This window comes from Carlito syrichta, unplaced genomic scaffold (genome assembly GCF_000164805.1).
Source record: "Carlito syrichta isolate Samal-C Ts95f unplaced genomic scaffold, Tarsius_syrichta-2.0.1 Scaffold298871, whole genome shotgun sequence".
Lineage (NCBI taxonomy): Eukaryota > Metazoa > Chordata > Mammalia > Primates > Tarsiidae > Carlito > Carlito syrichta.
Window position 1 is genome coordinate 77,047 of NW_007242967.1, and position 25,021 is coordinate 102,067.

Consider the following 25,021-nt stretch of genomic DNA (forward strand, 5'->3'; position numbering starts at 1 on the left):
GTGGATGGAAAGCTTTGCTGTCTCTTGTAGTTTTTGAAATTTGATAAAGTAGGGGATGGGGTGGTAGGATTCAGAAGCTACTTGCAAGTTACAGTGTTCACTTATTGTGGTATGTGTTCTCTGAGACCCACTCCCCACCACCACTCTATATATGATGATGCAAAGCAGAAACCAATACAAAAAACAGTTGAACACACATGCGCACAGACATACACGTACCCCAAAACAAACTGGAATAGTGAAGCAAAACAAACAACAACAACAAAAAACAAGAAAACCAAACACACACACACACATGCCTAGCACAAAGTGAACAGAGCAGAAAAACAGAAAGACCAGAGGGTGTGAGAAAAAGGAATTTATACATAAACAGAAAACGACAAATAAAAGAAGAAAGAAACATAAAAAGAAAAGAAAAAAATTAGGGAGGGATGCAGATTAAACCCTCACATACACATTCTGCACAAAGAAAAAATATTTTAAAAATAGATGAACTAACAGTCAAAAAAAATTTTAGTTTATTTAAAATTTTTTTTTAAAAACCTGCCCTCTTATGGTAGGCTCTGTAATTGTTCCTCTAATCAGATCTCTCCTGCACAGCCACCTCTTTCACTCTCTCCTCAGTGTCCAAAGCAGGAAAGGAGGCAAGGCAGTGGAGGTGGGTGGGACTGCAGTCCTCCACTCCCACTCTCGTATGGTCAGGGAGATCTCCTCTGGTGGGAAGGTACAGGATTATCTCTTCCCCAGGTATGTACTCACGGGGGGTGCTCCAGCCAGGTCTATTCTGGAATGGAGTTCTCCTACTGAGACTGACGTCCAGGCTCTGCCTGGGTTTGTCCCTCTCAGTCATGGCCCAGCTGTGTGGGTCTGACATTCAGAGGATGGCTGGGGAGGAGGGGATTTGGGTCAGGCCCAAACTCACCACTGATCTCTTTGGCGTTCTTCCTCCTCCTTTTCTGGCCACACCCTTTGTCCTACTGCTGGTTCAGGGTAGGGGGTGGGGCTCCTGGAACTCAGCACTTGTCAGGTTCCTCTGAAGTTTGTGCTTTCAGGATATTACCTCTGGTTCATGATCAGTCCCTGAGTAGTTGATCTGCCAGGCACAGAGATCAGGTCTGTTGCTCCATGGTGAGTGAGTTGGAGCACTTTCCTGCCCTGCCTTCAAGATGGTGGTTGGGTGCCTCTTTTGTCCTCTTCTGTGGGACTTTGCCTCTGGACTCCCTCCACAGCCCTGCCAGGCACTGAAGTGGTGAGGCAAAGCCAGGAGCCAGCAGTCTCTCTCCTGCTGCAGTGGTGAGGGAAAGCCTGGGGCAATGGTTTCTCCACACCGCTTTTTCTTTCTTTCTTTCTTTTTGAGTTGGAGTCTCACTCTGTCACCCAGACTGGAGTGCAGTGGCCGCTCCCAGCCAATGCAGCCTTGACCTGCTAGGCTCCCGCGATCCTTCCGCCTCAGCCTTCCAAGTAGCTGGAACTACAGGCGCGCGCTACCACACCTGGCTAATTTTTTGATTTATTGTAGAGATGAGGTCTCACCAAGTTGCCCAGGCAGGTCTCGAACCCGCAGGCTCAGGCAATCCACTCATCTCAGCCTCCCAAGGTGCAGGATTACAGGCTGAGCCACCGAGCCCGGCCCCACCACTTTTTTGCAGAAAAAAAGTTTTGTCTGTTTAAATAAAAATAATGGCACTTGACTTCTGGGACCTGAGAAGAGCCAGGGACGAAGCAAAGAGGCTGCAGCACCAGCTATTGCACCAGGGGCCTGGTCACTTGCTCACGAGCTCCCACTTAGACAGTCTTGTCGGTGACCTGCACTGACCAAGGGGGGGTTAGGACCGCACCGGTGAATCAGAACGGAGAGAAGAAACCACACGGAGGCAGCTCTTCTGGGAACAGTCTGGCCAAGACTGAAGCCAATTTTATTCAAACTTTTTCCAACTTATATACCATTTTCTATAATCTCCAGCAGTGTGACAATTACTTGCTGGGGGCGTACAAGTTCATTGATGTGTAACACGCTTTACAAATCATGTACCATCACAAGACTTTCAGGTTCCCAGTGAACAATTACAATTCCATGATGTATGAATCACAGGTGCACAATTTCAATACAGATTGTTCAAAATGTTTTCCACAATGTTCAATAAATCATTCATATTATACTCTAAGCTCTAAGCCCTGATTAAAAAACTTTCCAAGTTAACTCTAAGTTCAATCCAATTTTACTAACTTTTAATATTTTTGACGATTAATATTATTAACTTAACACTATACTATAATCTATAAGTTTACTTAAATGACTTAATTTTATTACCTTAATTTTATACTATTTATTTTTATAATTCTTATAACCTACTACATTTCTATACTGCCCTATGATTGTATATTAATTACCTATGAACTTATCCTTAACCTAAAATTTTATCACAACTTCTATAAATTTCAAATATCTAAACTATTGTCTTTTATACTTTATTAATTACTTATCTTATAATATCATGTCTAAATTCTAATACAACTATTATCCTACTATAATCTATTACAAACCTTATCATTAGTACTAATAAGTATAAAAATTATGAACTTACTCTATGTTCTATAAAACTTAATTCAATGACATTTTAACCTAAAACCTAAATCTGATTGCCTATTACATGGAAACTACCTACGTCTCAAAACCTGCCATGCCACTTAAAACAATGAACTGCACAGTTGCCATAACGACAGCCGGGGACTGAAGCAAGCTGAAAGTTACTGCACGTACAAAAACCAAGAACGTTCTGCTTGACCAAAAGCAACATAATACAACTATTATCACAGTTATAACGTCTAATCATAACCCCAAATGAAACTACATACTGGAACAAAATCTAATCAATCAATTTACCAGGAAATAACAGCTAAAAAATCTTAAGAAGAAAAACAGTTTAGAAAGAAAAAGAGATATAAAATAATTCTGCTGTGCATTTTTCATAGGATATAATAAGATTTTATTTTAGACTGTCACTTCCTAATATTGAAAATTATGTTGTCTTATAATACACTGGTTACTATTCATATGTACACACTTGATGTTATATCCTTGTCTCCAAGGCGACCTTCTGAATAGGCCTTCATAGGCCTCAGCTGTGTGGTTACATATGTTGGCTCCCAACACAGTCTCTCCCAGCATTTTCTTCCCAGGGAGGGTTTATTGATTTAAAAAAAGAAAGAATAGAAAAAGAAAATGGCGCTCGGCTTCTACGTCCCAGGAATCACTTGGGTCCAAGCCTAGCAGCTGTGGTACCAGCCACTGCACCAGGAGAGCCCTGGCCGCTAGCTCCCTAGCCCTCACTCAGTCAACCACTCACACACCCACAGCACGTACACAAAATTTTCCATATACTCACTCGCTCACACTGGGACTCACATAGTCCGACTGACTCAGCCACCATCTTTCCGACCCCTCAATAAATCATTTGAATAATAAAAGTAACATGAAACATATCACAGAGTCACCTATAATTATATAAACCCACCATTAACATATTGTTTTTACATGGTTATAATCTTAGAGTAGGATACTATTTGTATCACACTTTTTTACTTTTTCACATTTGCAGTTTTCTTCATTTTTTTAATGTATTATACAAGCACATATATAAATCTTATCACTTTATTCAAACTTTTATTCTATGCAATAGGATATAAAGTCAGATGTGTTTATATTGCAGTAGCTCCTTTCATTAACCTACATGTTGAAAAAAATTTCATTTTATTTTTCTTTATTCTTCGGGACTATAGAAATGTGGATGAATAAAGATGAATCTTGGAATTTCCCTCAGGACTATGATCCAGAAATGATTAAAGAGGAGAAACGGAAAGAATTAAAGTCAGAAATAAGGGTGCAGGTATAACTACATTATGTTGTAGTAATAACAAGTCATTTACTGTGATGGTTGTGCTTCTTTTGCAATTTCCTATTAATGATCTATCCCATAATTTAAGTGATTTTTAAACTTCACAAAGAAAACACAAGGCATGCAAAGTCACATATGTAAAAGTGGTATGTTTTACATCCTCCTAGGTTGATGAATTGATGAGACAGGAATTAAAAAACTTAAAACTGATTGTGGACAGAGAAAAGGAACATCCAGCCAAAACAGGAAAGAAGAAAGGGAAAGTAAGTAGTGAACGAGCATGTAGAGGGGTGAGGTAGGTACAGATTCTGTCGTGAGAAAGAGCTCTGCCTATGCAGGGGCATGTCCATGAGGGCTGCCTATCGCTAGATGCCTCACAGAGAAGTATGCTTGCCTTTGGCAAATGTATTTATTTTTATAATTTATTTGTTTATTATAGACTTGTGGGGTACAAGTGAGGATTTACTACATAAGTAGGCTGCAGGCAGATGAAGTTTGGGTTTCCAGGTAGCCTTCACTTCCCCTGGTAGTAGATCAGGTTCCCATTGTGTGACCATGTGGCCTCCAGCCTCCTCCCTCCCTCCCTGCCCCCCAAGCAGTGCCCAGTGACTGCTGATCCCACCTTTGTGCTAATGTGACTAATGTTCTGGGTCTACTTATGGGTGAGAACATGTAGTATAAACTGGCCCACCATCTAGCCTTCATTGTGGGTTGTGGGTTCATAAATAGGACAGTTCCAACCATCTGAGTCTGACCTCTCCCGACCCCCATCATTTGCAGATGCATATCACCCAAGTCCCACAAATAGGAAAAGAACTATCAAAGGAGCCAGAGCACATGCCCCAGATGTCCCCCTATCAGTCCCTTTAGGTAGATCTACAGGGGAAGCATTGGCAATGAGCAAGTTTTTGTGAGTGGGGGAATCAGAGCCAAAGGAAACAGATAAGTTGAACTGTAATTTGCACCAGTGCTTCTCACAGTGGTTTAGAGCAGCTAGCTAGAACAGAGTATTCCAAGTTAATTTATCTGGACCCCTACTTTCTGCCTTCATCCCAGAGACAGCATTGTCATTGAGGTAAGAATTTAGAAGACCAAGTTAGAAGACCAAGACTTCTCCCTGGCAGTACTGGTGTGTACATAGGCAGCCTTAGCTTCTGTGATGGCTTTCTTAAAGTTCCATGACTGACTGACTTTTCCTGTGAGTCACACATTCCCTCTTAGAGTTTTCACATATTCAGCTTCTTTAGTGTCTAGTTTTACCAACTCACAATGACTCTATCTTGATCCATTTTGTATTGATATTATGGTCTAACTCTGAAGGCAGCTGAATTTCCCTCATAGCACTGAATATCCATCACTGTAGCCTGATAACACCGATTTATTAATTTACTTATTTATTTATTTTAACACTGATTTAATAACCACCCATCGATGAAAGTACCTTCACAGGAGCTCTGGAATTCAGGTGAGAGGATCCAGCACCCGGATGGGCCATAGAACACTAAAAAATAAATATATAATTTAAAAATTTTTTAAAGATGCATTTAAGAAAGTAAAAATTATAGTTTCACTTTTCCTATGTCACCCCAAAGCCCACACATCCCAGTGCCAAGCGAGGCCCTTGAGTTTTCCCTGGGGGAAAGGGACAGAGAAGTAAGCATCTGACTTTGCCAGGAACCCCAGTACCAAGCCCACTTGCCTGTGGGCCCCAACACCACAGGCCTGTCCAAAAACCCTGACACCAGGCCCACCCACAAAAATCAACAACAAGCCTGCTTTTGAGTGATAGCGCCAGAAAAAAATCAAAGTATATCACTACAAAAAAAAAATCATCAAATTACAAAGGAAGACCACGAGAGAGGAACAAAAGAACTACAATACAGATAGAAATAAATTAACAAAATGGCAATGGCAAATCCTTACCTATTAATCATTACTTCAATTGTAAATGGATTAAACTGACCAACCAAAAAATATGTAGTGGTTGAATGAATTTTAAAAACCTCACTATATGCTGTTTATAAGTGATTCACTTCAAATTTAAGGATGTATGTAGGTTGAAAATGAAGGTATGGAAAAAGATATTTCATGCAAATGATAACCAAAAGAGAGTAGAGGTGGTTATACTTATATCAGAAAAAGTAGACTTCAAATCAAAAACTGTCACAAAAGACCAAAAAGATCATCAAATAATAGTAAAAGGGTCAATTCAATAGCAAGAAATAACAATTATAAATACATATGCACCTGTCATCAAAGCATCTACATATATAAGGCAAAAGTTTACATAACATTTCTGATGGGAAAACTAGATAGCCATACCATAATAGTAGGAGACTTTAATATCCCACTTTCAATAATAAATATATCATCCAGACAGAAAATCCATAAGGTTACAATAGACTTGAATAATACTATGCACCAAATGGTCCTAAAGGTTATTCTACACAACAGCAAAAGAATGCACATATTTTTCAAGTACACATGGAACTTTCACCAGGATATAACATATGCTAGGTCACAAAACAAGTCTTAATAAGTTTTAGACGATTGAAAACATTCCAAATAACTTCCAGCCAAATGGGATGAAACTAGAAATGAATAACAAAAGGAATAGAGAAAAATTCATAAATATATAGAAATTAAATGACACACTCTTGAACAACCATTGGGTCAAAGAAAAAATTAAAAGGGAAATTTTAAAAATCTCAAAACAAAAATGAAAATACAACATACCAAAATGTATGGGATATAGCAAAAACAGTATTAAAAGGGAATTTTATAACAATGAATGCCTACATTAAAAAGAAAAATGGGCTGTGTGTAGTGGCTCAGCTTATAATCCCAGCACTTTGGGAGGCCGAGGAAAGAGGATTGCCTAAGCCCGGGGGCTCGAGACCAGCCTGAGCAACTTGGTGAGACCTTGTCTCTATAATAAATCACAAAAATTAGCCAGGCATAGTGGCATGCATTTGTAGTTCCAGCTACTTGGAAGGCTGAGGCGGAAAGATCGCCTAGGCTCAGCAGGTTGAGGCTGCGGTAGCTGTGAGCATGCCACTGCGCTCCAGCCTGGGTGATAGAGCGAGACTCCAACTCAACAAAAAAAAGAAAAATTATCTCAAACAAACAGCCTAACATACCTCAGGGAACTAGAAAAAGAAGGGAAAACTAAGCCCACAGTCAACACAAGAAAGGAAATTTAAAAGTTTAGAACAGAAATAAGTAGAGAACAGAAAAACAATAGAAAAAAAATACTAAAACTAAGTTGGTTTTCTAAAAAGATTTTAAAAATTGACAAACTCTATGCTAGGCTAAGAAAGAGAGAGGAAAGACTCAAATAAATTCAGAAGTGGAAGAGGAAACATGATAACCAATGTCACAGAAATATAAAGGATTGTAAGAGACTATTATGAACAGTTATACACTAACAAATTGGATAACCTAGAAGAAGTGAATAAATTCTCAAAAACATAGAACCTACCAAGAATGAATCAAGAAGAAATAGAAAGCCTCAACAAACCAATAACAAAAAGATAAAGTCAATAATCAGAAACCTTTCTGGGATCTTGGAACACAAAAAGACATTATAGGAAAATCAATGGAAACCAAATAAACTGTGGATTTTTATAGATAATATGTGTCAAAGTTGGTTCCTAAATTGTGATAAATATACCATAATAATGTAAGATCCTAATATGGAAAATTATGTGAGGGGTATACAGGACCTCTCTGTACTACTTTTGCAACTCTTCTGCAAATCTAAAAATTTTGTAAAATTAAAGGGTTTTATTTGCAGATTAAATGAATATCTGTGTAGAAAATCACATGGAATCTACAAAGAAACTCCTGAAAACTTCTGCAAGGGTGCACGATATAAGATAAATGTGCAAAAAGCAATTGTATTTCTATATACTAGCAATGAACACATGGACACCAAAATTAAAATATGATATCATTTTTAATCACTCAAAAAATAAAATGCATAGGTGTAAATCTAACAAAACAAATATAGGACTTGTATGTTAAAACTGCATAATGCTGCTGAAAGAAATCAAAGAGGATCTGAATAAACAGATATACCATATTCATTGATTAGAAGAGTCAGCATAGTAAAAGTGTCACTTCTCTCCACATTGTAATACAAGCTTAATGTAATTCTATCAAAATCCCTGAAATATAATTTGTAGACATGGACAAGAACATTCTAAAATTTATATAAAAAGGCAATGGACCTTAATTAACTAAAGTTATTTTGAAAAAGAGAAATAAAGTGAGAAGGATCAATTTACCCAATGAAGTAATCAAGGCCGTGTGCTGTTGGTAAAGGAGTAGACACAAAGATCAATGGAACAGGACAGAGAACTCACAGTGTGCCCAAATGATTTTTGACAAAGGTGCAAAAGCAATTCAAAGGAGGAAAAACACCCTTCTGAATGAATGTTGCTGAAGCAACTGGATATCCATAAGCAAAAAATAAAAATGAAAAAAATATAAATAAAATAAATAAAAATGAGGCTCATTTTGAATTCATGGTCTTAAAAATCTATTTTTTTTTCTAAAAGTTAAGTCTGTGACTCACAGACTTAATCAAAAACAGATTTTTGAGACCTAAGGCTAGACAAAGAGTTCTTAGGCTAGACAAAGAGTTCTTAGGATTAATATCAAAAGCACAATTACTAAAAGGAAATATTGGACTTCATCAAAATTAAATTTTTTTAACTCTGTGAAAGACCCTGTTAAGAGAATAAAAAGACAAGCTACAGACCTGGAGGAAATATTTGCAAAACATATATCTGACAAAGAGCTGGTATTCAGAACATATAAAGAGCTCTGAAAACACAAAAGTTAAAAAAAAACAAGCAACCCAATTACAAGGTGGGTGAAGACATTAAGAGATGTTTTACTGAGGAGGATACACAGACAGCAGATAAGTACATGAAAGGATGCTCATCATCATTAGCCACTAGGGAAGTGTACACTGAAGCCATGATAGAGCACTGTGCTCCTATGAGGATGGCTAAAATTAAAACTAGTGACAACACCAGTTTCTGGAGAAGATGATGTTAATATGAAGATCATTCAGATATTATTAGTGGGAATATAAAAAAATGGTACAGCTCCTCTGCATAACAGTTTGGCAGTTAAAAAAAAAAAAAACATACAAATACCATATAATCCAGGCATTGTACTCATGGATATTCATTCCAATAAATGAAGACTCATATTCACTGTAATGAATTCTTATGATTTTATGTTGCCTTAGCACCCATGTTGAATATAAGTTTAATTTTTTACCAGAAGTAAGGCTTAGTCACCCCTGACACAGTTTTCAGTTCTCCACCTACTCCCAGTTCCTCAGCATCCTTGGCTCAGATATCTACCTTAAACAAGTGCCTCCTGGTGACTACCTCCCTATGGCACAGCTAGCTACAACCTCCTTGACTTGCCCCACTGACCCCAACACCTACACAGACAGCACAGATATGCCACAGTGACTCCCCCATGTGTCACAGCATGACTTTGCAGAGCTCATGCCTGCTTGCTCTAAACCCCTTCAGTTAGAACTCCCCACTGGAAAGTAAATTGTCCACCTAACTCCCTAGACCCCGATAAAGGCCTCAGGCCATATGTCCCTTGCTCTCTGTCGCTCCCACATGCTGATTGAGCACACTTGTCCCAGACAGCGTTCCTCTTCCTGTTGCCCTGTGAGGCATCCTGTCCTCTTCTCTCTGAATCTGTAGGTAACACGCTGCTTCTGTTATTTCCTATGTTATGATGTGCTTCCTTCTCTGTGTCTCACCTGACCAACATACTGCAACCTAACTCTTCTCTCTGTCAGGGCTCTCCTAGGGGTGGCTATCTTGGTAGGAATAAACTGGACACAGATCAGACAAGAGCCACAAGGGCATCTGCTAGTACAAATAAGTGTCTTGAGAGAGAAACATCTGGTTACAAGTCAAACACTTAGCATTAGGCCCTCCACCAGGATAAAGAAGTATCCCATAAAAGGCACACTGTAAACATCCATCACCACACCCCTTGGAGCCCCATCATGGCAAGGCTAGAATTTATCACCACTTTCCAAAGAGATATGTTAAGACTAAATTATAGAAAAATATATAATTCACACACATACAAATATATACACACATCTATAGCCACTTAATTCATAATAGCCTGATGCTGGAAACAGTAATAAAAAAGAGCAAACTATTGGGACAAACAACCTGGATGAATTTCATGAGAATTATGCTGATCATGAAAAGCCAATTCCAAAATATTATACACTGTATGATTCTGTTTATATATAGCACTCTTGAAAGGACAAAATTATGGAATGGAGAACAGATTAGTGGTTTCTAGAGGTTAAAGAAGGGGTGGTCACAGGCGGGAAGAGGGTGTGGCTATGAAGGCAACACGAGGGACCTTGTGATAATGGAGGTGTTTTGTGTTCATGTCAGTAACCTGGCTGTGATCTTGTAAGATAGTTCTATAAGATGTTACCATCAGGAGAAACCTGGTGAAGGGCACATGGGAGCTCTCTGTATTATTTCTTACAACTGCAAGTGAACTTTCCATTATCTCAAAATAAAAAATTTAATTTTTGAAAAACATGAGTTCAGTATAACTGTATGCAATCATATAGCTGAATCTTGTAATTGCAATATTATTTGAAAGAAGCCAGACATAAAACTGTCTATATTGTATGGTTCCATTTTCAAGAACAGGCAGTATGAATCTATAGTGAAGTCAGAAGAGTGGTTACCTACAGATGCAAAACAGCATGAGAAAGTTCAGAGGGGAAGGAAACGTTTTATATTTTGAACTGGGTAGCGGGTATATGTTTATATATGAAAAATAAATGTAAAGCTAATCAACCTGTGAGTGGTTGTACTTTACTATACTTAAATTACGCTTCAATAAGAAGAATGAATGAATGAATGAGGAAATTGACATGGAGGAATGAAAAAGAGTGAGGTGTTAAAGTGCCTGATGTCCATTGCATATAGGGAGCACAGCTTCCCTGAGAGAGCCTGAGAGAGAAGGTAGCACAGAAATGGAAGACAGAGACCAAGCTGAAGAAGCTCCATATGCCATAATGTGAAATTTTAACTTCATCCTGTGCCTAAGGGCCCTACTGATGGGTATTTTAAACAGTATCACAAAGTGATGAGCGTTTTTTAAAAGATTACATTTGGAGCATGTTCCTCCAGGCTGTCACAGTATCTGAATGCAAAACTTCTTAGAAACCAGAGGCGGACAGTTGCCTGGCCCTGAGACCTCCAGATTTGGGACCAGACTCTAACAGAGAGAGGTGATTGAGTACTGCCTTAGTCCATTTGTACTGCTAAAACAAAGTACCTTAGACGGGGTACTTTTTTTCTGTAAAGAACAGAAATTAATAGTTCACAATTCTGGGGGCTGCAAAGTCCAAGATCAAGGCACCAGCAGATTCAGTATCTAGTGAGGGTCTGCTCTCTGCCTCAAAGAGAAAGCCTTCTGGCTGCATCTTTGAATGGTGGAAGGGTGAACAAGCACCCTCAGACATCTTTTATGAGGGCACTAATCTCATTCATGGAAATGGAACCCTTGTGATCTATAATAACCTCTTAAAGAGCCAACCTCTTAATACCATCACCTTAGGAGTTAGGTTTCAACATAGGTATTTAAGGGGTGATACAAACATTCAGACCATAGCAGGAACCAAGGACAAACATAGCTTGACTCTCTGTGTGTGCACATAGTACTGTACACTGAGTCAGAGACCAGAAAAAGAGCCAGAATGCTCGGGGAATTTGGAATTTGGCCCAGTGCAGGTTCCACAGTGGAGACCCCACCTTCTATCCACAGAAGGTTACATGCACATAAGCAGCTTGGGATTTCCAGGGTAAATCCTTATGTCTTTGAAAACGTTGCAGCTGCATGTTCAACGTATCACAACTAACTTTTCACGTCCCACCACCCCCAAAAAACAGTTTGTTTAGCTAATTTTTAGGGCTTATTTACTTGCTTATTTTGACTAAAATGTTGATTATTTCCTTTTTTCTGAAAAAGAAAGGGAAGAAAGGCAAAAAAGGGAAGAAGGATAAAGATCTGACAGCTGACAGGTAAGGAATGGACTTGTTGGTAATGCATGTGAGCAGGGGTGGGGCACCCCAGAGAAGATCAGGGGAAACCTAAGACAGAGACTAAATCCTTGACTATGGCCCGGGCAAGGCATTCCTCTTAGTTAAGCCACACCCTCTTCATCCTGGACAGTGCTATGGGCAGGTAGGAGTTGTCTCAGAGTCCTATACAAATACCAGATTGGAAAGATCCCTAGATGGGCCCAGAAGGCAAACTTGGCCCCCCATCACTTCTGAGTGCAGATAACTTTTTAAATAAAAATTGTAAAATGTGTGGGGAAGGAGATGTTCTTACAAATTTTAAGAAATAACATCCTGACAAAACTTGTGAGGAAATTTTGAGACTGAGTTCCCACAGGATAGAGATGTGTCATCCCCTCACAGCTCTGAGCCCTCCCACTGAGATGCCTCCTTGTACTTGATGGAGGAAAGAGAAGGATGAGGCTGAGGCTTGTAAAGGGATGCTTTCATTTCCTTGAGTTTCATTAGCTGAACTTCAAAACAGTACTCATGAGTAACTTTAAATACTCATTGTTGTTGGATTTGTTTTTTTTTTTAAGTTAAAATGGCCCTGAAGTGCTTTAACATGGCAAATAAATAGTACCTAGGTTTTTTGATATTATCAAGAAATTTAATTAAAATCCCCCCAAAATTGATGTCAGAAATCATTTTGAACATATATTTTTCTTCTCATGGGTTTTGTTAATGGATCAACATGTGTTGCACCCAAACATGGGATGCTCCCTAGTCCTCCCTTGAGTCCCGTTGCTGTCCTGTTTGAGATGCTCCCTAGTCCTACCTTGGGTCCTATTGCTCCCATGTTAGGATTTTCCCTGGTCCTCCCTTGGGTACTGTTGCTCCCCTGTTTGTATGCTCCCTAATCCTCCCCTGGGTCCTGTTGCTGCCCTGTTTGAGGTGCTCCTTAGTCCTCCCTTGGGTCCTGTTGCTGCCCTGTTTGAGGCACTCCTTAATCCTCCCTTGGGTCCTGTTGCTCCCATGTTTGGGTATTTTCTAGTCCTCCCTTGAGTCTTCTTGCTCCTCTGTTTGTGGTGCTTCCTGGTCCTCCTTTGGGTCCTGTTGCTCCCCTGTTTGGGGTTGTTCCTTAGTCCTTGCTTGGGTCCTAGCATTACTCTTTCCAAACTCTGCTTGAGAGAATGGTCATGAGAGGAAGCCCTGCTTAGCACTCTGGAGGAGGAGAAGAGACCAGAGCACCCAGAGCCCATGTACATGTCTGCAGATACCTCCGGTGAGATCAAAGCATCCCAGAACTAGCACATGTACACAGAGTTCTGGCAAGCAATGGTCTCCAGCTCTTTGGAGAAATAGCTTTCACAGGAAATCCCTAGAGGAAGGGGCTGCAAGGTTCCCCACTTGAGGCTCCATTGTTTGGGTAATTCCTGTCTAAGAGAGATCTGGCCAGCATTTTGAGATTCAGGTGCTCCAGTTCCTAGGGAGGCACACATCTGTCATGCACAAACACTGAAATCTCTGGGGAGCAGCTCCTGGGGACAGAGGGACCGTCACTGTCCTATCCCTTGAGGAGGGTCCAGCCCACACATACAAGCATTGCCACAGGTATCTTCCAGTAGGTCCTTTTCTTTTCCTTTTTTCCTTTTTTTTTGAATTGGAGTCTCACTCTTGAAACCCAGGCTGGAGTGCAGCGGCATGCTCATGGCCACCACAGCCTCAACCTGCTGGGCTTAGGCAATCCTTCCTCCTTAGCCTTCCAAATAACTGGAACTACAGATGCACGCCACCACACCTGGCTAGTTTTTGTGATTTATTGTAGAGACAAGGTCTCACCAAGTTGCCCAGGATCATCTCGAAACCCTGGACTCAGGCAATCCTCTTGCCTCGGCCTCCCAAAGTGCTGGGATTACAGGCTGAGCCACCATGCCCAGCCTTCCAGTAGCTCTTAAATGCCACTTTTCTCCTTTGTTCTTACACTAGTCCCAAATAGTAAAGTCTTTCAAGTGAAGATCAGGTTAAGTGCCTTATCCAGTGACAAACCAAGTGCTACAATCCAATCTACCAATATAAGCCTGTCACTAACTCAAAATTATTCATCCACATTCTCTTGCATGTAAAGTATCTCTTCACTGAAGAAAACACTGCTTTAACAATATAGACCACACATGTGTGGCTCATGGACAATGTCCATTAGACATTGAATATATTTTTGGTCTTGCTTCCTTACAGCTGAGCTATCATAAGACAGCTGCAACTAATTATGTAGTGAAATGAAGAGTGACCAGTATGTTATTCATTTTATGCTCAGAAATACAGAAATACCTGGTCATCTCATTCCTGAAAGACTTTTCTTTTTAACTTTAAAGATCCTGTGTCACTATACTAGGACTGGTTCTGCCATGACACTGCAAGACAACTTAGGTTTCTCTCATCAAATTAATATATCCCTTAAAACAGCATTTTATCATAGTTTAAGATTGTTTTAAAGTTGAACATTTTTTATTCCATAATAAAAGTTTATTGCACTGAAAAAATTCAGATATAGGTTTGTGCTTGGTCCGTCTTAATATATTTTGTTTTGATTATGTTGAAGAACCTTCTTCAATTTTATGTTAATATTTTATGCCTTTGTTATATGTTTATATTGAATAAGTGTTCAAGCTAAAACAATTCAGTTGATACTTCCTTGATATAGACCAGATACTGTTATCCTGAATTCTATTACAATTAAACCTTCCTTAATTTTTAACAAAGGGTATACTATTTTAAATATATTTGATAGAATACAATTTCAAGTAAACCAAAGACTGTAGTCATCGGATTAACATTTATCCTAATAGTATTTGACTTGAATCTAACTGATATTCTTGGGTCACTTTTAATTACACTAACTTGGATCATAGAACATATAGTTATATTTATAGTCCTCAACTTAAAGAAAGACAAGGGTAGGATGGAAGAATAAAAAAAGGAAAGACAAAACATCTCAAAGGATTATACTGAATAATTTTAGAACTTAACCTATCTTAATTCCTGCAAGCCAAACCCCAGCTAATATCATTGGGAGTTTCATACATTGCATGAAATACTATGTCCATTTTTTCTCAATTAGTATAAATTACCAGTGCTGACTATATACCCAAGATCCTCTTAGAGAAGTGGCTTCTGACATCTGTAAACACTACAGAAAAGTATAACACCCTCCTAAAAATAATAATTACACTCATAGCTTTAGACATTTCATCTTCCATATAAGAATTATAGGCTTTGTTCCTTGTAGAAATTTCTTTTAAACTATTGCAGTATTGGGTTAAAGGAAATATAAATTCCACAAAGGATTAATGATCTACTACAGCTTGAAGATGCTAACTGAATATATAATTATGGGCCCATTGCATTACTATTATTGGGTAATTTCTAATTCATATTTGTGCCATCATGAAGACTGATGGAAGAGCAGACTGCAAGAGTTATAGCTGATCTCAGACGCCCAAAGATATCATTCTTATTAATGGGAAACATCAGATATGCACATGGATGAGTGAAAGTACTGTTTTTAAAAAGACTAATTTATCCCCCAAATTGTAGAAACACTTTATAAATCCATTTATTTGCATATATACGAATTTAATCTGAACTAGATCTAATTGGAGTTCTCTGCATATGTGATGATTAACAGAAATACTGCTGGTTTTGTGTGTACTCCTGGAATAGACAGTCTGCTTTGTCCTCAGGACCATCGAGTCTCTATATAAGGAACTGGTGGAAGAAGGATTACTGATCCCAGCTCTGAAAGTCAACCTCTCTGAATTCATTGGTAAAGTACCCAAAGCATAATGCATGTATGTGTCCCATGTCACCCTTTGTGTTTTGAAGTCCAAACAGCTGAACATGTTTTATTTGTGTTCTTGTCCAAGCCAAAACCTGGTCTATGGTGACTTCTGGTAGATGTTGGATGGAATAGATTTGAACAACCTAAGAGGATGCTATAAACTAATAGGTTCTCTTAATAAAATGGGTCCAACTCTCTTCCCAACACCGTAGAAGCAGGTTTTTTAACCTGCTAGCAGGGTTCCTTGGGGCAAAGTCTTTCTGTCATAACCTGATTTAAGGAAATGGTGAGTTGATCATGCTTTCATGTTTCCCTGTTTACACAAAATGCCCCGAGAGGAAAGCAGTGGGGGCTTCTTCAACACAACAACCCAATCGTTACAAGAAGAACTCCTTACAAAAGAGACTTTCCAAAAGAGACAGAAGTATTTAGAAGGAAGAAGATGAGGATATTTGTTATTACATCTTCAATGTTTTCCCCAGAATTTTTAAAATACAATATGATGACACAAAAACACGCTTAAAGCTCATAACTTTGAAATTCCTCATAACTTTGTCACCTTAATGCAGTTATTATTTTTACTTTTATGAAGAAAGAATCTTCAATTAATGACATTTTCCTACACAACCACAAAAAACACAAAAGGGTAATCAAACTAAAAAAAATTAACATTATATTACCTCATATATAGTTAATATTCAATTTTTCCTATAGTCATAATATCCTTTATAATTGTCTTTCTTAATCTGAAATCCAATCAAGGATCATGTGTGTGATTGTCATATCCAGTATCCTTTAATTTCTCCCATCTAGAACAGTTTTCCATCTTTTTTTTTAATCTTTCAAAACATTGACATTTTAGAAAAATCTGAGCTGTTTTATAGACTGACACTCAAATGTTTGTGTTGAATAATTGCCTAATTATTTGATTCAGGTTAAACATTTTTTATAGGAAAACTACATAGGTAATTGTGTATCCTTCTCAGTGTTTCTGATTGGGGACACATAATGCTACCCGTTCCCATCACTGCTGATGTTAAGTTTAATCTTGTGACAAATGTACTATTCCTCTGATTTCTCCATTGTAAAGCTTCATCTTTTCTTTTATAATTAAAAAAGGTTATACATCAAGGCTGGCGATAATCTGTTCCCAGCAGACTTTTACACAAGTGTTTTGATATGCACTGATGATTTTTGCCTGCATCAATTATTTCTGTAGTGGTTGTAAAATGGAACTTTTCTCTTTCCATCATTCCTTCCACATTTAATAGATATTCTTCTTTAAGGAAGTATGGAATTTTTTTAAATTGTTGTGGTATTAATGTACACATGAATCTCTTTTTATTAAATGTATTATTATCTGTCCCTATTACTATTTATTCTGATGTTTACGTTGACCCAATTTTAGCCTGTGAGAGCAGGAAGGCTAGCATTTTCCTTTGATCAAAGGATAGTTATTTTAGTCCCTTTGCAAGACAGCTTTGTTTTCTTCTCGATGGCTTGGAGATGCCTTCACATTTCCTAATAGCATAAGAATTTTACCAGAACATACATTGGGATATGTATTGGTTTTCTATTTATTTTATGTGTTTCTTGTTCAAGTGCTAGAGAGTTTTCTCTTATATTATCTTGATTCTGTTCTGTTTAATTTTGTTAATATTTAAAGGCAATCATTTTTAACAGAACTGTCTCTTATTTGCGGTTTGGATTTCTGAATGAAAGATGCTAGAGCCTAATGCGATGCCTGGCAGCCCATGGCAGATTCTCATTACCTACCTGTGGACCGGTTTCTCAACTTCTTATTAATTTCTTATCAATTCTGGACTTTTTATTGATCTATCAAGTTTCAAGATAGCATTTTTAAGATGCCTAAGGTCAAAGTGGTTGGGGTCAGTCACTTAAGAGTGATGCTGAGTGAAAATGATCCAATCTAACAAAATTAGTCAAATTCACACAAGGTCTGACACACTTTGACCTTGTTCATATTTTCTTTGTTTTTTTCCCAGTTAAGATCCTTAGCTTGAAACATGGTAGTGTAGCTTCCCAAATTCCCACATTTAAAACTAGAGCAACTAAATAACAAAAACAAAAACCCACAGGCAACGCATACACCAAAACTCAATGACAAGTTTTACCTCTTAAGTCACAAAGCATAAGCGATTGGGAACACTGAAGAACCTGAGAACAGGAGACCCCAAAATAACCATAAGCACTCACTGGAAAGCTCAGTGGGCCAGGTAAGAATGGAAGCTGAAACTTGGAAGAGTTTTGTCTACCTCAGCAGCAGAAGAGTACAAAGGGCCAGAATGAAAATGTGTGAAGGGGCAGTAGTAGGCTGAATCTTATGCTCTCTTGAAAATGACCTACCTCAGTTCCCTTCCTAGACAGTGCTCCATACTAAGAAAAAAACTCTTGGGAATTGAACAGGATGGAGAAAAAAAGACACAGCAAAGAGAAGAGCCAGAAAAAGTTAGGGGCCAGAACATCTCAGAAAACAAGGCACCACATTTTTAACATATATGAAAACAACAGAAGAGGGAGCTCTGTGAAATTAGAAACCAGTCCTGAGCTACACTTTTTAATAAAAATATAGGAATATGAACTCACAGAAATTTGAAGAATTAACATTCCCAAAAGACATCCCCATAAAGCAGATCTATACTAGAGCCTTCTATTTTAAAACAAGTTAATATACATTAAGAAAATTATAGAAAATATATAAGAACAGCATAAAATAGAATAAGAAGTACTCAGAAATGAGGTGACAAAATTCAAGAAATATAAATAAAGGGGAAAATGTTTTAGAAAAAACTTAATGATGAATACAAGAACAAATAAAGGCAATAAAGAATGCTCTCAGAAAAATAAAAGGTGAAAAGACAGGCATTTTAAAAAGTAAAACTAGAAGTGAAGAATAGGATAGAACAATTCAAAAGAACATATCAAAGATTGAAGATAAACAAAGAAGATTCAACATACAGATAATACAAGTTCCAGAAGAAGAAAACCAAAGCAAATGAAGAAAACCAAAACCAGAAGAAACACTAAGATTGTCAATTCATGAAAACTTTAATTCTAAAAGAACTATAAATTGACCTTCCATATGTCCCAGCAGTCCCCCTATTGGGAATATACCCAGAGGAACTCAAATCATTCTACCAAAAAGATACCCACACACTCATGTTTCTTGCAGCACTATTCACAATAGCAAAAACATAAAACCAATCATGCTGCCCATCAAAACTGGACTGGATAAAAAAAGTGGGGTACATATTCATGATGGAATATTATGCAGCCATAACGAAGAACAGAATTATGGACTTCACCACAACTTGGATGGATTTAGAGTCTATCATACTCAGTGATCTATCACAGAAACAAAGAACGAGTACCACATGTTCTCCCTCATAAGCAGATCTTGAACATTTACCATAATACTATAAGAGAGGGATGGCAGTAACTAGATACTGCTAGGGGTGAGAGGGGGGACACACAACATCAGTAAGGGTACCTGATCTCAAACCAGACAAAGTGGGGACCAAAGGAAAGCCCAAACTTTACCTGTACGATAACCACATGTATACCTAATCCCAAATTGTACCCCACATCTTTTAAAATAAAAGAAAAAGAAAAAAATTAAATAAATAAATAAATAAATATTAAAACCACATAATGAAAGATCACACCGTGTACCTTAGAGTATTAACATAGACTACGCAGCAAGACATATTCTAATAAAAGTACCTTTGGGTATCTGTATAAAAAACAAAATAAAAAAGACCTCATGACTTATAAAGGGAATAAAATTCAGTTATCATCAGACTTTTCAACAGTAATGCTTTATATCTGAAATAAATGGAGTGACATATTTAAGATACTCAAGGAAAGGAAATAAGATTCAAGGAGTTTGTATCAAACCAAATTTATTTTCAAGCATATATGACACACACTTATAAGCATGCAGGAACTCAGAATATTTTCCCCATGACCCTTTCCTGAACAATCTACAGGAATAAGATACAGACAACTAAAACAACTAGAGAGACCTTGACATGGGGGCTGGTAGTGAGCATTCAACACATACTTAGAAAACTAAGAGTGAGGACTGCAAGGGAGAGTGCAATATGTAATGACTATGCTTTGACTGTGTGGCTAGAGTACAGCCACAAAAACATGGAAGGAAGAATCAGCACATACAAAAAATTTAACCATTTTCAGTTGTCATAAGTAGTGTTGATAGTATTTATTTTTATGCTATTCTGTGTGTGTGAGACAGAGAGAGAAGTATAATGTGTGATAATTGAAATGAGAAATTATGAGTTCTGTCATCTCCTCTATCCTTCGAAACTAAGTTTCTCCTCTGGAGGAAAGGCGGCATCGATGTAAAACAGAAGGAGTTAAGTAAAACTTGTAATCTTGAATTTGAACTAAAATATCACTTTCAACTCATGAGGTATTTTATCATGCACACACACAAACCCACACCAGTGGTAAGCCAATACCAGCTCATGGGAGTTGATTGCTAATTTTTTAGAAATTTTGTGAGGCAGTTGAGAGGCACACCATGATGTATAAGTTTTCTATCTCCGTCTATTGAAAATGCCTAGAGATAATGACCAATACATTAGCCATGAGTATTCTTAGATTTCAGGTTATTATCTTAAAACACTATTTCCCAATCAAAGAAACCAGCATTTCCTAATAAATTGCTGGTTTCAGACAGGGACAAGAAACATCAAGAAGAACCTGAAACGTCTTGTATTAAATGGCAAGGAACTTCTCAGAGATGACTAAGTTCATGGCAAAAAACTTTAGGACCCAAATTGAAGAAACTCCCTCTGGCCAAAAGTGGGACATTTTGAGATCTAGTAAGGATAAGAAATTTAATGGATTGAAATCCATAAAATATGGTTTTATTCACAAGTTCATAATTATATGAAAATGACTAATTGGTCATCTACAGAGGATGACTGGAAACCAGTTCTTTATCTTGAAAACTGACAAAAAGACTCAAGCATTAGTCCTGCTTTTCTCATATTAACTATACCACCAGGTAACCAAATAGTACCTGAGGGGTATACTTTAAAAATAAAATAATTTCAGCTGTTGAATGAAAATAAAAGAATAGAATCAGGATATCCTGATGTTGCTACCTCCAGTGGATCTAGGCACAATAAGATGTCACCAAAAGAATGAACACTAGATGTTGTATGCCTCCTGGTGTGAGCTCAGCACATCCTGTAGTCTTACCAATGGGCTTCCCTAAATCCAAACAGGCCTCTGGATGCAGCTGCCAATTTGCAGGATATGCAGAGGAACACAGTGGACCACTGCAGTCAGCAAAATCCAGACTGTGCAAAGACGCCTCAGTTCTTTCTCAGATACATTGTGCAGGAAAAGAAAGGATAAAGGGAGCCTAAGGTTAAAATAGACTTAAAAGACAGACTATAGTCTCTAAGCATGCACACCTCAGTGATCATACTATAAAGAAATAGAAGGGTTCTTCAGATGTAGCAACAGAAAAGGGGAAAAAAGAAATATATAGGAGAGATTACTGTACAATTTGGGGTAGTAGTTTCTTCTGGCAGGAGGGGGAGAACTGTGATTGGGATGGACACCTGGAGGAAGAGTTATTTCTGGAGTGACTGCAAAATGTTATTTCATAACCTGAGCAGCGCTCGATTTATAATAATTCACTAAGCTACACATTTATTTAGCATGGTTTTCTGTATCTGTATTTTATTTTACAGTAGGAGGGTGTTTTTCAGAGCTCCTTAGCTTGCACTCTTCAATAGATAGTCAATGTGCCCCTATTTCAGCCTCCCCCGTTGGCTACTTGTGTGTCTCCCAGGGACCCCACTCTGGCCTCAGCCCGATCCTGAGATCCCAGGTGGAAGGCATCATGTGGGTCCCACGCCTGCCTGCCCATGCATGTGAGTTAGTGCGCATGCACACACACACACACACACACACACACACACACACACGCACGCACACACATACATGTGCACGCAATTGCAGAACCTGCTGCTTCCCCACCCTGAATGGCTGTGCCATGAGTTTTCCCCTATGTTGTTCCCAGTGATGCTATTCTTTGTTCTGTGGCACATATTTATGAGTCTCCATTTTACTCATACCTGCGCTATCCCCCTTACTTTCTTGAAGCACAGTTAGCCATTCTTTCCTGAATGTATCTATGTGTCTTACAAATTGCATGAAAGCCTTGTGATCTCAGGTAAAGCCTTACCCAAACTTCATTCGTTTCTCTACTTTCTAACCAGAGAATCTTCTCCTGCCCTGTGACTTTGTGTCCTTATCCTTTTTTAATCTGAGCTGGGTCATCTTGGTAGAACTGGGCCATACAGAAGGATATTCATACCCCGCCTCACTGGTTCTCTCAACCTATTTCTGATTTGGGAGCAGACTACCCAGGGTTGCAGTTACCTTTTGGCAGCCTGGCAGTGCAGACCTCTCACATTAGTGAAATGAGACCATGCACAGCTGGGGAGCCACTTCCTGATCAAATAAGCCCAGGAGGTTTGTTAAGCCATCACCCCATGCACCCACCCACCTCTGAAAAGTGTTCTGTTCTCAACACTCAGCTAAGGCATGTCTCATGGTCTTGTCCAAGAAGAGAACTGACCAAGAGGTTGACCCAGGCATCCTCATTCACCCTCTGTCTCGCTGGTTCTGATTTTATTTTCCTGTTTTTGTTTTAATGTGTTTACACAGTGTTGTGGCCCAGCTGGTTCCTGTATTTCTTATTCTTCTGTTCCATGGACCAGCACTACAAAGGCTGAGTGCTTGGAACCCTTTATTTTTGTGTGTCTAGATGAGAAGAGAGGGTGGGTGTGGATTGTGCCTCCCCAGTCCCTATTCCATGTGGGGAAGGAGCACAGACCCCCCAGACACAGGATGTGGTTCTACAATGTAGACACTTTCCATCAGACCAGACACATGCTACATAGATCCAGCCCACTCGACACTGCTGGGACACCAGGTTGGTCTTTTGGAGTCTTAAGATTTATAATACCATCTCTTCTCAACACCACTCAAACCCCAACAGTCATTAGACTCGTAGCAGTTTAGTGCTGCAGGAGACTAAAGAGGAGACACAGAGTCAGAGGATGCTAAGCCTGCATGACAGACTCGGGATATGCCCTTCCCCCAGGTCCGGCCCTTCACTCCCCCCATCCCACCCTCACCCCGCTGCTTGCTCTGCTACTGCCCACCCAGTAGCAAGCTCCTGACACAATCTCAGATGTGCAAGAAGCAGCATATTTCCTTATTTTCTTTAAATTGCCTAAATTTGGCTTCATAACCCCTAAACTACCAAGGTTATTCAAACTCAACCATTCTTATAAGCCCACAATCTGCCCCCAGGTACCATTGAGGTCCCCAGTTTCCAGGCAGTACCAGGGTGCTGCAAAGACATTCTGGGTGCTAGTGCCCGTGAAGATTCCCATGTTCCCAGGGCTGGTGGCTGGGCACTCCTGGACCCACCGGACCCACTGGTCAGCTCTCTTCTCCTAGGCTCGGGGAATCCCTCCTGCCTCTTTGCCTTCTGAAGCTGCCTTCCTACACGATGCTGGTTCTTTACTTAATCCTCCCATGCCTTGGTTCCACTACTATGGGATGAAGGTAATTACAGTAAATGCCTCACCAAATCTCTTTGAACATTAAATGAGTTGCTAGACAGAGTGCTCCGGGCCATACCTGCACAGAGGTTAGCTGGTGCTCCATCTCGTGCTCCTGCTGATAGCGTTGTTGTCACTCAGCCTTTGGTGAGCTTGGGGTTTACCACAAAGAGGAAGGGCTGTTGACTTCATGGTGCCTCTTTATGCCTCCTTCCCTATCCACATCACAGAAGCACAAGTGCAGAGAGGGCAGGCCACCTGCTCAAGGGAAAAATACAGGGAGAACAAACACAAACCAATAGTCCCCTAAATGATCCTGCCACACCCATGGCTCAGTAACTGCTGCGTTTGGTTGAAACATTGACCCAGGCCAGGATTAGAGTTTTTCACATTCTCCTTGGTGTTCATAGCCTGCTCTGAAGATTGACATACTCAACAGCTTCCCCAAAATCCAGTGCTAGAGGATATTATTTACATATTTGCATATGAAAATGTCTGAAGATTTGGAATAGGTAGACAGCCTCACACATGCATAAACTTGGCAGAGCTGTTGCAGCAAAAAGCTAACCCATAGTAATTCTTCCGTTGAGTAACTAAGACATTTACTCCTCTTTCTGGAAGCTGAGTGGCCTGTGTCAGACATTACTGTAACCCTCCAGCATCTCCAGAAAATTTAGTAAACAAGTCAATACACCTAGATCTTAACTATCTAGCACTGTGTCATTGTCCTTGTTACTAGAAGATAATGGCACATGCAACCCTTGCAGTGTTTGGGGCGGGGGGAGATGGGACAAACATGACCAGCTGTCCTTGATGTCCCTCTGGAAGGCCAACAGCCACCTAGCATAGTCTGTTTTCACAGGGATCACTCTGCTCTACCACCCCTGGTCTGTGATTAAATTATTTAAGAAGCTAGTATTTTTTATATATTGCTCCAGTGTCATTCTCTTTTTAATTCTGTGTGGGATAGAATGGAAATATAAGAGGTTGATTCCATCTTTATTCCTCAAGTATTCTTTACTTCTCATCACTTTTTAACTGTGCTGTTACATTCCTATTCTCTTCCTTAATTTACTCACTCAGCATGAGTTTGCTAGGGCTGCCATAGCAAGTGCCACAACCTAGTAGCTTCAACAACAGAAATTGTTCCTTGGTGCTGGAGACCACATCAAGGTGTGAGCAGGACTGGTTCCTTCCCAAGGCTGTGGGGAAGAATCTGTTCCAGGCGTCTCCTTTAGTTACTGGTGGCTTGCTAGGAATCTTGGGTGTTTCTCAATGTATAGAGGAATCACCCCCATCTCTCCCTTCATCATCATATGACATTCTCTCTCTGTGCATGACTGTGTCTAAATTTTCCCTTTTGATAAGGACACCAGTCCCCTGGATTTAGGACCCACCTGATTACCTCATCTTAACTAAATACATCTGCAACTACTTTTTTTTTTTTTTAAGTTGGAGTCTCACTCTGTCGCCCAGACTGGAGTGCAGTGCCGCTCCCGACCACCGCAGCCTCGACCTGCTGGGCTCCAGCGATCCTTCCGCCTCAGCCTTCCAAGTAGC

At 39.3% G+C, this 25,021-nt stretch overlaps 1 protein-coding gene across 1 annotated transcript in view; it reads left to right on the top strand.

The window, feature by feature from the left end:
• LOC103256962 (IQ and AAA domain-containing protein 1) overlaps positions 1–25,021 on the top strand; it is a gene marked incomplete at its 5' end in the record, with an annotated part of 118,995 nt that overhangs the window by 52,490 nt on the left and 41,484 nt on the right. Inside the window, 4 exons of the mRNA XM_008054713.1 lie at positions 3,781–3,887; positions 4,064–4,159; positions 11,952–12,004; positions 15,727–15,809. Coding sequence (XP_008052904.1) covers positions 3,781–3,887; positions 4,064–4,159; positions 11,952–12,004; positions 15,727–15,809 — 339 coding nt within the window. The remainder of the gene's footprint in view (positions 1–3,780; positions 3,888–4,063; positions 4,160–11,951; positions 12,005–15,726; positions 15,810–25,021) is intronic.